The sequence below is a fragment of the Salmo salar genome, chromosome 11 (assembly GCF_965601325.2).
Source record: "Salmo salar chromosome 11, fSalSal1, whole genome shotgun sequence".
In the NCBI taxonomy this organism is placed as follows: Eukaryota; Metazoa; Chordata; class Actinopteri; order Salmoniformes; family Salmonidae; genus Salmo; species Salmo salar.
Genome location: NC_138301.1, coordinates 87,631,620 through 87,645,853, shown reverse-complemented (window position 1 = coordinate 87,645,853; position 14,234 = coordinate 87,631,620). Strand labels below are relative to the sequence as shown.

Below are 14,234 nucleotides of genomic sequence, written 5' to 3'. Positions count from 1 at the left end.
ACGAAAATGCACATTTTAAATTGGCTTTTTGTCCCTAGCACAAGGTGCACCTGTGTAATGATCATGCTGTTTAATCAGCTTCTTGATATGCCACACCTGTCAGGTGGATAGATTATCTTGGCAAAGGAGAAAAGCTCATTAATAGGGATGTAAACAAATTTGTGAATAATAAGCTTTTTGTGCGTATGGAAAAGGGGGAAAAAATTTCAGCTCATGAAACATGGAACCAACACTTTTAGATTTTTGTTCCATGAAGAATTGATGAAGAATTGAAGAATTGATCAAAATACAAAAGTACAATTAAAGGGCAAACAATTCACAAAATGAATGCACAAAAGTGTCAGGGCTCTGTGCTGGCCAGCCAAGTTCTTCCAAACCGATCTGAACAAACCATTAACTTGTTTCTGTATGGACCTTGCTTTGTGCATGGGGGCATTGTCATGCTGAAACTGGAAAGGGCCTTCCCCAAACTGTTGCCACAAAGTTGAAAGCACGGAATCGTCTAGAATGTCATTCTATGCTGTAGCGTTAAGATTTCCCTTCACTGGAACTAAGGGGCCTAGCCCGAACCATGAAAAACAGCCCCAGTTGAAAGTCACTTAGCTCTTCATTAAGGCCATTTTACTGCCAATGTTTGTCTATGGATATTGCATGGCTGTGTGCTCTATTTTATACAATTGTCAGCAATGGGTGTGGCTGAAATAGCCGAATCCACTAATTTGAAGGGGTGTCCGACCTCCGAATCAAATAGGCTTTGCAAAAAATAACATGGTCGCTGTGGTGGAATGTTTATTTTGATCAAGTGGTCTGATTTCAGATGTGTCCATGTAAACAGCATTATTAATAGGGAAATCCGTCTTCTTGCAAAGCATGTACACGAACTATTATTTTAATCTGACAATCCACAATAATTATATTATTCTGTACATGTAACCGTACTCATTGATGTTGATCACATTTTACAGGGGCAAGCAAAGCAGACATCACTTCCGAGATCCTGCCATTTTGCTGCTGATGCTCAGAGCAAGCCGCGTCCAGACTAGCTGGTGCTGGCTGCAGCCATTGTTTTGAAGTACAGCCGATTTTTTTTTTTAACAAGACTAAATCAGTTTTTAACAATTGAAGACGTCATCAAAGTAGAATGTCAGATTTCGACCACAACCCGTTCGCGGACCCTGAATTCAATAACCCTTTTCAGGTAAGTGAAATAGCTAACTCACAGGTCTGTCATTTGTCTATGCTAATTTGTTAGCCTGCTAATGTCAGTTATGTTTAATTGAATTTAGCTCGCTTTCTAGCGATGACAGTGTCAAGCCGTTTCCTTTGGCATGACAGCAGTTACGCCAGCGGTGTAATCATTAGTTGAAACAGTTGCTTTTGCATTTAAAACGATAGTTTCTATTGAGAAAATGCAGGTAGATCCCTCCCGGTTTCGTTTGCTTCAAAACGTTTTGTAACAGAAGCGGCGTAATGAATAACTTACGCCCAAACTAACTAGCGAACGTTCATTATAAACGGAGTGGTTCGAGCCCTGAATGCTGATTGGCTGACAGCCGCGGGTATGACAAGTATTTTTACTGCTCTAATTACGTTGGAAAGCAGTTTATGATGGCAATAAGGCACCTCGGGGGTTGGTGGTATATGACCAATATACCACACCCCCTCGTGCATTATTGCTTAACTGTAGCACTTGCTAACAAACGTTTAATGTCAGCAAGTCGTTACTTTCAACAAAGAGAAAGTTGTATCAAGCAATTTATTTACAAACTATAGCTAACTAGCAAGCAAGCTAGCTGATGATGTCGCTTATTGCCATTCAATTGTGGAGTTATCACTTTGTGTCCTGTTCAGCCAGGCATCATTTTTCTAGTTGCTACTTCTAGCAAACGTTAGGTATTTTATGACTTGTCACCCATCTCTCTGGGTACGTCTTGACACCTGAAGTTTAACATCTGATAGTTAACTAGGGTCTGACATTACTCACACAAAGGTAACGTTAACTGTTGCCTCATCTCTTGATGATTCATTCACTAACGTTTACATGTGAGTTTTTCAATTTAAGGAGGACAACTCATTGACATTGAGGTTGGTAGGCAGCTAGCCCAGGGCCTACATGATGAGACTTCATCAGACCTAATTGTAGCTTGTAGTGGACTGTGTGCCACTGACAAATTGTATAGTTATGGGGCAACAATGTAGCTTTATACATGTCCAAAATACACCCTTTCCCGACTGACACAATGCAGGTTAATCTTCAAAATCAAAATTTGTCACATGTTTTGTAAACAACAGGTGTAGACTAACAGTGGAATTCTTACTTACGGGCCCTTCCCATCAATGCATGGAGAAGAAAAATAGAAAAAATAATAACACAATTATTACACAATGAGTAAATATAACTTGGCTATAAACACGGTGTACCAGTACCGAGTTGATGTGCAGGGGTACAAGGTAATTGAGGTAGATATGTGCATATGGGTAGGGATAAAGTGACTGGGCAAGAGGATAGATAATAAACAGTAGCCGTATTGTATGTGATGAGTCAAAAGAGTTAAAAAAAAAAAATCAATGCAGATAGTTAAATAGTGTCACTGGACAGCTCGTGGCTGGGTTTCCCTTTGTAATACGTGATAGTTTGCAAGCCCTGCTACATCCGACGAGCGCCAGAGCCAGTGTAGTAGGATGCGTTCTTGGTCCTGTATTGATGCTTTGCATGTTTGATGGTTTGTCGGAGGGCGTAGCTGGATTTCTTATAAGCATCTGGATTAGTGTCCAGCTCCTTGAAAGCGGAAGCTCTAGCCTTTAGTTCAGTGCGGATGTTGCCTGTAATCCATGGCTTCTGGTTGGGATATGTACGTATGGTCACTGTGGGTTGATGTCGTTGATGCACTAATGAATGATGCCGGTGACTGATGTGGTAAACTCCTCAATGCCATCAGATGAATCCCAGAACATATTCCAGTCTGTGCTACCGAAAAAGTCCTGTAGCTTAGCATCTGCTTCATCGGACCACTTCCGTATTGAGCGCATCACTGCTACTTCCTGTTTAGAGTTTTTGAATGTAAGCAAGAATAAGAGCTATGGTCAGATTTGCCAAATGGAGGGTGAGGGAAATCTTTGTATGCATCTCTGTGTTTGGGTCTAGAGTTTTTTTCACCTCTAGTTTCACAGGTGACATGCGAGTAGAAATGAGGTAAAACGGATTTCAATTTTCCTGCGTTAAAGTCACTGGCCACTAAGAGCGCCGCACCTTGGTGAGCGTTTCCTTGGTCGCTTGTGACCCTATACAGCTTGTTGAGTGCGGCCTCAGTGCCAGCATCGGTTTGTGGTAGTAAATAGACTGCTACGAAAAATGTTGATAACTTTCTTGTTAAGTAGTATGGTCTACAGCTCATCATGAGGTATTCTAACTCAGGCAAGCAGAACCTTGAGACTATCTTTATATTAGAGTTCACTCACAATGTGGCCTGTCCTGGATCCCCGGCGCCACCGTTCTGTCCTGCCGATTTTATATAGACAAACCAGCTAGATTTTTATCTTTACCATGTTCATTTACCCTGTAAACAAGTCTACAGATTAGAAGTCTGAGCACAATCCTCATGCTATGGCAATGTGTGTGTGATTTATTTGAAATAAATAATCCAAGGGATTTGAAGAGTGGGTGAATGGAAGCATTGCGGGGAGACGGGCTTTTGTTGTCAGTGGTTCTGGGAATGATAATCCCACTTTTTGGGACATCAATCGTCCCAGCTGTTGTCTTGGAATCCAGGACAGGCCACATTGTGATTGACAGGTGAAATACTCTATTCCAGTCTCAGCCATTTCTTCAAAACAACATGATGTGACGGATGCCAACAGTCATTTGATGTTCTGTCATAATGTCACATCATATTCTGTGATCCCACCACATTTTCTTTCCAGGAAACCACGCTTTGATACCAGCTTCTGCGGCGGTTGTAAAATGACATGTTGCATTGGTTTCATTATGAAAATGGTATTACTTAGAATGTGTCTTTGTAGACAGTGGCTCACCGGGGAGAAACTGTCTTTGATCCTCATAAACTAAGCTCCCCCTGTCTGCTTTGTGTTGTTTAGGTTAGGCTACTTTCCAGGCTCGTTGGTGTTCCTTGTTTTAGTATCCTTTATCTCTTTCTCGCTCTGTCTCTCTCTATATCAATTCAATTATAGTTTTCTCAATGCAAGGTTGCTCGCTGGCTCTCGCCCTCTGACATGCACACCTTTGCACTTTCTGGTCCTTTAATCACTGCTCTATCACTCCAGGAAGCTGCGGAGTTGCCCTCAGGAAAATGGGTCCCCTCCTCCTTGCTGTTTGGATGATTATGGCTCGGTCTGTAGGTTGATGTTTATGTGTAAGGATTATCGATAATTGATCGTAAGCATGGGTTTTATTGTTAGTGAATGAATGAACAGCTAGCCTGACTGTGCTGTATAGAAATGTGTGTGTAACTCAACACTAGAGCTGCCGCTGACCACCGCACCACGTAATTATTTAGGAACCCTACGTGTGTGTGTGTGTGTGTGTGAGAACAAACAAGATTGGTCAGATATTAGAACCGTCAGGTTTCAGAGCTTGAAGGCCGTCGTGTAACCATCTGAAGTCGTTCAGTCTGTTACTTCAGTGTCTTGGAAAAAGGACATGGGTGTCTGCCTGACTCCGGTCCTAGTGGGTCGCTGCCCTGTTGGTTGTTTTGGTTCCTCCCTGTCACTTCATGGGTCAATAAATTACAAGAGTGCACAGCACACACCTAGTTTCTCTGAAAGTGATTGAAAGGCATGTATGAAAACCAGCAGACACTGCAGTCCTCAATGACCGGATCTCTGTATCCCCTGTATTGGGTCTAGGCTAACCTATCAGGGGGAAAAAAAACATTTCTGAAACTGTCTGTTAAGTAGAGCCCTATAAAATCTGCAATGTGGACAGGATCACGGAATCCAGACATTCAAACGAAATTCAACAATATTCCAAAATGTATTGAAGTTATTAGAAAATGAATATGCCCAGGATTATCATAAAACATTAACAAAATGCATCAGTGAATCGTATTTTCCTTAAACTTTTTGAAGATGCAACGCAGGAATGCCCATGTCTGTGTTTGAGCGATTGTCTACCACTTTGTGTAACCTAGCCGTTAGCGATGATGCTACATTTACATTTTAGTCATTTAGCAGACGCTCTTATCCAGAGCGACTTACAGTAGTGAATGCATACATTTCATTTCATACATTTTTTTTCTCCGTGCTGGTCCCCCGTGGGAATCGAACCCACAACCACCATGCTCTACCAACTGAGCCACACGGATAATGATAAGCATCTTCCGGTAGTTGGAAAGGCTTTCCCAAATACCTTCTAAATGAAATGTTAACTACAAAGTAGCCTATGCCTACCTGGTATCATGATTATTTGCATGAATTCAGTGGCAATTTGTTTAGCAAACTGCTACATGTGTGCTACACAAACACTGCCAACCAAACAAGTCTCTTGCTGGTGCTCATGTGAATTGAAGGGTATCGACACCCAAAAATGTATTACATTTTTTCCCCCAGACCTCAAACTTGGTCTCCTGATGTAGTTTAAGCATTTTGGGGACTTAGAACATCCAACTCTTGTATTTCTTGTGTGATTATGAGAGAAAACGGAATTTGGGGAAAAATTTAACTGTTTTTTAGGGCCCTAGTTATGGCATTGTTAGTTGACTCCCCGTTTCAGCACTGCGGCCAGTAGCCTAATGATTCATGCATTGCAACTCCGGGCTCTCTTCAATAGTTCATGAAATCATATGGTGCTGTCATGGCGACAGCCGGTGCTTAGTGTTACATCAGCTGCTTTCCCCTGAGTTACTCTCTGTTCCTTCCTGGTAGTCTCTTATCAAATCAATTGCGCTCATAAAACCTATCTACCGGACATTCAGTACACACAGCAGTGTCCGTGTCACAGCGAAATGGTTGTGGAGGGAGAGAACTTGTAGGCCTATCTAACACACACACACACACACACACGTTTGTCTTTCAACGTTGCTGTTTTCTCTTTGCGAGACGCCCCCCCCCCCAGAGCAATAGATCTACTAACAGCTTCTAGTGGAGCCCCCTCCTTTATCTCTAATATTAACAGAGCGAGTGTTGTTGTTCACATAAACTCAACAGGTTGGCCTAGCGCATTATTGGCCCAATCTATATCGTAATGTAGCCTATCCTGTAGTTCCGTGGGGTGTACCGAGCTTGTACGTGAGCACTGTGTGTCAATCTGGCTGTGCATCAGGACCATATTAAAGTTGCATCACGATGCACTCTGAAGTATTGATGACATGCCTGTCCTCGGGACAAGGCACAGCCTGCCTCCTGTTACACACAGACATGAGCCTCCCAGTCAGAACAGAACCTCACAGCCAAGGAGAGAGGAGAAGGGTTGGACTGGGACGGACTGACTGATACTGGAGCGTACTGGCTGTAACTGGACTATACTGGTCTACGCTGGACTGCTATACTGGATTTATTGGACAGGCCTTCTTGGGCTGCACTGAACCGAAGTACCGTCTGAGTTGATGCTGCATGCGTGAACTAGTCATGGTGAGCTAGCCACCTGAAATACACCTCACACACACACGTATCCATGTGCACAGTACGCACACACGGCGATGATGGGCTACACCACTGCAAGCCACACCTTAATTCTCCGTTTCAGAGAGGACGGCATCACACACACCTGTAGACACCGTCGACACACACTAGTTAAACAGTGCGTCAGTCCCGGGAGGTGCACATATAGGCCTACACTTTCAAATAGCTTACTCGTAGCCTCCCGGATTCACATGGAGATTGGAAAGTGGCCTATGAAACGGAGATTTGTACTCGCTGATACCAACCTAGAATCTGCATAGCTTGAATAAAGGTTGATTTTAAATAAAACAATTAGCCTAGCCGGTGTCTGTACTTCAGCACAGCGAGTCCTTTGTCCTAGCAGAGGAAAGTGTTGTCTTTAACTCGTGGGCTCAGCCCTATTTATAGCTCTGTGTGGCGGTGAAAATGATTGGAATCATCTCGTCTTTGCCAGTTTCAGAGTATTGAGGCCTAATAAAATCCACGAAGCAGAGAACGCGGACATTAAAACGCATTTTAACAATATTAAGAAATGTATTGCACTTAGTAGGAAAACAACTACATGTATTGAACTGATTAGAAAATGTATTAATATGCCCAAGATTATCATAAGACATGAACAAAATGCATCAGTGATTCATGTTTTCCTTCAACTCTGTAACGAAGGAAAGCCGCTGTCTGTGTGCGTGTTTGTCGACCACGGTGTTGCCATTAGCGATAATCAAATCGAATGTTATTTGTCACATGCGCCGAATACAACAGGTCTAGACCTTAGAGTGAGAAGCTTACTTGCATGCCATTAAACAACAATGCTATAAAACATTAAGAAAAATGTGTTGGGTATAAAAAGTAACAATTAAACAGCAGCAGTAAAATAGCAATAGTGAGGCTATATACAGGGGGTACCAGTACAGAGTCAATTTGCGGGGGCACCGGTTAGTCGAGGTAATTGTACATGTAGGTAGAGTTAAAATGACTATGCATAGATTATAAACAGAGAGTAGTAGCAGTGTAAAAGAAGGGTCTGGGTAGCCCTTTGATTAGCTATTCAGGAGTCTTATGGCTTGCGGGTAGAAGCTGTTAAGAAGCCTTTTGGACCTAGACTTGGAGCTCTGGTACCGCTTGCAGTGCGGTAGCAGAGAGAACAGTCTATGACTAGGGTGGCTGGAGACTTTGACCATTTTTAGGGCCTTCCTCTGACACCGCCTGGTATAGAGTTCCTGGATGGAAGGAAGCTTGGCCCAGTGATGTACTCTGTAGTGCCTTGCGGTCGGAGGCCGAGCAGTTGCCATACCAGGCAGTGATGCAACCAGTCAGGATGCTCTCGATGGTGCAGCTGTGGAACCTTTTGAGTATCTGAGGACCCATGCCAAATGTTTTCAATCTCCTGAGGGGGAATAGGTTTTGTCGTGCCCTCTTCACGACTGTCTTGGTGTGTTTGGACCATGTTAGTTTGTTGGTGATGTGGACACCAAGGAACTTGAAGCTCTCAACCTGCTCCACTGCAGCCCTGTCGATGATAATGGGGGCGTGCTCCATCTTCCTGTAGTCCACAATCATCTCCTTTGTCTTGATCACGTTGAGGGAGAGGTTGTCCTGGCACCACACGGCCAGGTCTCTGACCTCCTCCCTATAGGATGCTAATAATGTTAAGTCTTCTGGTAGGTGGAAAAGCTTTCCCAAAAATATTGTCAATTAAATGTTAACTACAAAGTATGCCTACCTGATATCATGATTATTTGCATCAATACATTGGCGATTTGTTTAGCAAAATGCAATTACATGTGTGCTACAGAAACGGCGTGAACCAAATGAGCCTCTTGGTGGTGCTCAGTTCAACTTTTTTTCTCCTCCAGATCTTAAACTTGGTTTAAACATTATTGTGGACGTTTAAAAAAATATATATATAAAAAAAAAATACAAAAGTTGTTTTTGAGAGTGAAAACCTGAAAAAACGGAATTCAGGGGAAAAAACACAACTAGGCAAAAAAAAAACATTTTATCGGCCCCTAGATTATAGACCATGAAGGGTTGACAGTGAAGGGTAGCCTGCTGTTAGGGTCTTTCTGTCTGTGGAGGTATTCTCTTCTTCAGATGAAAAGTACTTGTCTGTCTGACTTCATGTTGGCTTTTAGTGCCTATTATTTCGACTTGGGTTACTACATGGGAGTGTAGCCTGTTGACGGACTCTCTCAAGGCTCCTCATCCTTACTATAGAACGGTGTGCCATATGTAATGAAGACTGAGTTTCTCTCGTTCCCTCTCCTCTCAGGATCCGTCGGTGACCCAAGTCACACAGAATGCTCCTCCGGGGTTGGAAGAGTACAACCCCTTCACAGATGCCAAGCCGGTGAGTACAGTGTAGTGTAGTAATATTTGACGTGTGTATGTGTGTGTGTGTGTGTGTGTGTGGGATACTGTAAAACCTCACATGCGACTCGTAATTAGCCTACTAAAATGTGTATCTGACTCCATAAAGATCATTTTAGCAATATGGAAGAACACTAGGGTTGCATTACAGTAACGGAACGCTAGGGTTGCAATACAGTAACGGAACGCTAGGGTGGAGTTACAGTAATAGACAATGGAAAAAATGTCTGAGGATGGAATTCTAAATAAAAGTCTATTTAAGTACTTTGCTAAATGAATGGATTCACATACAAGGCATATAGCTTAACTTGCAAATCATTACAAGGCATTATTCTAAGCATGATCAGAGAACGAAAGCCAGGGACGACAAAACCCTGGCTTGTGCCATGGCCCAAGGTAGCCTAGTGGTTAGAGCGTTGGGCCAGTAACCAAAAGGTTGCTGGATCGAATCCCCGAGCTGATAAGGTAAAAGTCTGTTAACCCACTGTTCCCCGGTAGGCCGTCTTTTGTAAATAAGAATTTGTTCTTAACTGACCTGCCTAGTTAAATAAAATGTAATGAATTGCTCATGGGAGAAGGGATCTCACCACAGAAAGTCAGCAACATGTAATAGAAAGAACAATGAATCTAAGACCCTCTTATAAGCATTTGAGTTGTTTGGATTCAGTCTGAGTTGTTGACCAATAGCATTACTATAAAGTTAACCTCCAATCAGATATCAGACCTACGGGATGGAAGCTCTGCTTCTCAGAGGTGAGACAATGGGGGTTGGTGAGATCAACACAGAGGAAAATCCTGCGTACAGTTGATAAGTCACAGTGTGAGAGGAGAGGTGGCGGGTAGGTGTGAGAGACCATTGATGAGAGCAGTCTATGTACAGACTCAGTGAGCATAGCCTTGCTATTGAGAAAGGGTATGGTTTGAGACACAGCCAGCGTGGGATTGTTAAAAGATGTAGCACATTTCTTTCTCTCCCAGGTCCACCCTGGCCCAGCGCCTAAAGTACCGGCCCCCACCACCAACACACAACCAGCCATCATGAAGCCTACTGAAGAACCTCCTGCATACTCGCAGTCACAGGTACCCCACACGTGCCTCACATCCTGTTCTACCCTTTCACTCCGTGCTATTCCCCCCCCCCCCCTCTGAAGAAAGAGGGCTCAATGTAGCGTTGCATTTCCATAGAAACACCATGCACGCACGCACACACACCCTGCTCTGGTGGGTTTGTCAGCAGGCTCTCCACAGAGCGTGGCGTGCTCCAGATAAAGCTGTTTGTGACAGTGTGGAGATGCTTCTAAGCCACAGAGACACTTCATAAACATGAATGTGGGCTCCACGCCTCGGCTTTCTGAGGGACATGTGTAACTTCGTGTTTGCAGCTGAAAAGAGAGCGATAGAGAGACCTCAGCAGACAGGTAGCACAGGAAGACTATTCCTTATTCTACTTCCTCTTTTTCTACCTCTACTGAAGCATATACCTTCTTTTATGTTTGGGCATACACACACACACACACACACAAAGATTATATCAGGATACTGCAACCTAGATCGGATATACAGCTTAAGACAACGCCGTCGCAAATCTGGGACCAGCGCCGTTGCTAACTACCAGCGCCGCTGCAAACTAGCATAACTCCTTGCAACAATGGAACTATGGGATATTAGAATCCCTTTGTCTTAACCGTTGTCATCTTCAACCCAGGCTGCAACTAGGAAGTTGGCAATAAGGCATGTGACTACTATCCTGTCCCTTGCCCTATTGAAAAATCTTCCTACCTTTTTAACGATTGGGGCCTCCCGAGTGGCGCAGCGGTCTAAGGCACTGCAGGTCAGTGCTAGAGGCGTCACTGCAGACCCTGGTTCAATTCCAGGCTGTATCGCAACCGGCCGTGATTGGGAGTCCCATAGGGCGGCGCACAATTGGCCCAGCGTCGTCCGGGTTTGGCCGGGGTAGGTCGTCGTTGTAAATGAGAATTTGTTCTTAACTGACTTGCCTAGTTAAATAAATGAATAAAGAAGTTGCATTGGGCAGCATTTTTGTCAGTAGTTTGGCTAGTGACATCAAATACAGCCATTGCTTCACCTGCAGTTGTTGCTTGCTAGAGGTGGGACGGGCACACACACACACACACACACACACACACACACACACACACACACACACACAAACACTAGCGAAGCCTGCACAGCGATTTGCCTTTAGTCAAATTAAAAGTGGAGTGTAAATTATTCTGAATCGCATGGAAAGAGAGGAGGTAGAGACGACTACTGGGACTGTGCTGTGTGCTGGTACAGTAGTCTGCCGAGCGCGCGCGCGCACACACACACACACACACACATTACTAAAACAAAAAGTCAGCTGCCTCAATGTCAGTTTCAAGTTGACTTGACGTTCACTGTTTTCGGTCAAATCCACCTTGTCAGCCATGTGGAGTGTGATCTAGCCTGGATAACATCTAAAACATCTCTCTGTACTGTATATCACTTGTTTGTTTAGTGTAGTGTTAGTGGGCACTGTTTGATGTGTGTGTGTGTGTGTGTGTGTGTGTGTGTGTGTGTGTGTAGGAGCAGGCGTGGGCGGCTACAGAGCTGCTGAGGAGACAGGAAGAGCTAGAGAGGAAGGCCGCCGAGCTAGACCGCCGCGAGAGAGAGATGCAGTCGCTCAGCACATCAGGAGGTTGGCACCAACCTTCACACAACATTCAATCAATGGTCTTGCGCTCAAACTACCTAGAAGCTTTGTCAAGCCCAAACCTTCACGCAACGTTTGGCAGAATCATTCAAGCGTTGCTCCTTTCTCTCTGGCTCAGGTAGGAAAAACAACTGGCCTCCTCTTCCGGAGAAGTTCCCCGTGGGCCCATGTTTCTACCACGACATCACAGTGGACATCCCTGTGGAGTTCCAGAAGACTGTGAAGATCATGTACTACATCTGGATGTGTGAGTGACCTCTGCCCTCTTGTCAAGTCATCTGCCCCCTCCCCACCCTCACCCATCCCGCTCAGTGCTTGTAACGTCGGAAAACGGACACTAGTATGGTGAATGTACACTTTAGAATTGTTCTTTCAATATGCCTGAACCTTTGTCTTGAGTTTTGTTGTCAGCTTCGGAAAATACTATTTTTTTTGTTGACAGCCAGTCTGTTAAATATGAAAAGGCCATTGAGAGGGATTCTAAAGGAAATGTGTTAGACATGGGCCAATCGCACAGCTTGCAATTCCATCACCACATGGTTAGGTCATGTGCGGTTATGCGGCCGGGTCAGGTGACTCTGTCTTATCTTTCACTCGTCCTCGCTCTACCCTCATTGTGGCTCTCACCCCCCCTCACTCACCCTCTCCTCTACCTACACGTGATGTATTCTCTCTCACCCAGAGTGTGAGTGTTAGATGCCTCAGTATGGTGCAGAATCCTGCCGATCTAGCTATATGCCAAAGTGACTGTGGACTGCAGCACACCAGACTCTCCACAATGCCCAGAGGCCTGCCATTATTACAGCCCCAAAGTAGAGTTCTGCTCAGTGTGTGAATTATTTAATTGACTGTGCGTACGCGCACCACCAGGCTCCGTGGTGTTCAATTATTAAGCAGCCATCTTTCCTTGTCCTCCTATTCCTAACCTCCTGTTCTTCGTTAGCGTGACTTGGCAGGACCCTGACGTAGCCTATCAGGGCCTCCCTTTCAGATAGAGATGGAATGGGATGCGGCATAGGACCTGTCTCAAGTACTCTCTCTCTCTTTCACATAGAAATTTAACTTAGAGAGCTGATGCACATCTCTATTCTACTCAACTGGCATTTCTATCTGCAACGTTTTAATTGAAACTAATCAGAGGTATTGTGTTTGTCGTTCCCCTCAAGTCCACACGGGGACGCTGTTCGCCAACATGTTTGGCTGTCTGGCCTGGTTCTGTGTGGATGCGACCAGGGGAGTGGACTTCGGTCTGGCCATGCTCTGGTTCATGATCTTCACCCCCTGCTCCTTCGTCTGCTGGTACAGACCCCTCTATGGAGCTTTCAGGTGGGTGTACAAACACACAGACACACAGACATACACACACATGTACCCAAAATACACATATGTACACACACTTGGATGCCGTTCATTAAACGGCAGTGTCTTTCTCTCTCCAGGAGTGACAGCTCGTTCCGTTTCTTTGTATTCTTCTTCGTGTACATCTGTCAGTTTGGCGTTCACGTGATGCAGTCCGTCGGCATCTCCGGCTGGGGCGCCAGGTGAGGACAGTCACTGTCACAGACATTAACAGGAAGTGACGTGGCCACACGGTTCTCTGACATCACCCGGAATCGACGTTATTCACCCTGTTTATGGATAGAGATTCAGTACCTAGCATCCTCTCTCTGGTTGTCCTCTCTCTCCAACAGCGGGTGGATCTCCGCTCTGACTGGTCTGAATAAGAGCATCCCTGTTGGCATCATCATGATCCTCATCGCTGCTCTTTTCACCGCCCTGGCTGCCATGTCGCTCATCATGTTCAAAAAGGTACTCCCACACACACACACAATCCCTCATCATAATCATAAAGGTGTGAATGCAACTCTGCCTTTCAGCAGGTTTGTGAAGATTAGACTCAAAGGCATCAGAACATCAGGCATCATCTTTGAGATGACGAACACTTGGGGTATTCATAGACCTCATTTCAATAATCGCCTCTCCTCCTCTCTCTTCGTTGCTCTCCCTCTTTCCCTCTCCTCTCCTCTGTCCCTCCTCTCCCTCTTATCCCTCCAGGTCCATGGCATGTACCGCACCACAGGGGCCAGCTTTGAGAAGGCCCAGGCCGAGTTCGCCACGGGCGTCATGGCCAACAAGACGGTCCAGACCGCCGCTGCTACCGCCGCCTCCAACGCCGCCAGCGGAGCCTTCAAGCAACAGATCTGATTGGCCCCTGGAGCTCGCCCTATTTCTTCACTCTGTCTAATCCAGCCCCCCCCCCCCCCCCAGCCAAGCTCAAGCTTCCCTGCCCTCCTAACCTAGCTCTATTCGCATGACTAGGATGAGACCATAGAGAGAGGTAGAGGGCTCGTCTCTGCATCTGTGGCGTTGTAGTCGTCTGTGACAGCATGGGGCAGTGCCATTGAGGCTACAACCCATTAAAAAAAAATACCGACCCAGTTGACTACTTTTTGTTTTCTTTAACCCCCTTATGTCGCTGTCCGCGCCCCCACGGAAATGTAATTAGCATTAACATAACAAGCGTAACAAAAGAATCCCCGTAAAAATGTGTCAG

The 14,234-nt window shown here is 45.0% G+C and overlaps 1 protein-coding gene across 2 annotated transcripts; it reads left to right on the top strand.

Moving 5' to 3' along the window:
- Positions 1–916: 916 nt before the first annotated feature.
- Positions 917–14,118, top strand: LOC106563043 (secretory carrier-associated membrane protein 1). 2 transcript variants are annotated; one of them, XM_014128255.3, is made up of 9 exons: positions 917–1,198; positions 8,888–8,965; positions 9,964–10,065; positions 11,554–11,665; positions 11,799–11,927; positions 12,847–13,006; positions 13,120–13,221; positions 13,372–13,489; positions 13,736–14,118. In XM_014128255.3, the coding sequence occupies exons 1-9, from the start codon at positions 1,142–1,144 to the stop codon at positions 13,883–13,885; spliced, it is 1,008 nt and encodes a 335-aa protein (XP_013983730.1). In that variant the 5' UTR covers positions 917–1,141; the 3' UTR covers positions 13,886–14,118. The 2 variants fall into 2 exon arrangements, with proteins under 2 accessions (XP_013983730.1, XP_013983731.1); XM_014128256.3 differs by lacking the exon at positions 917–1,198 and adding an exon at positions 6,317–6,585.
- Positions 14,119–14,234: the final 116 nt, after the last annotated feature.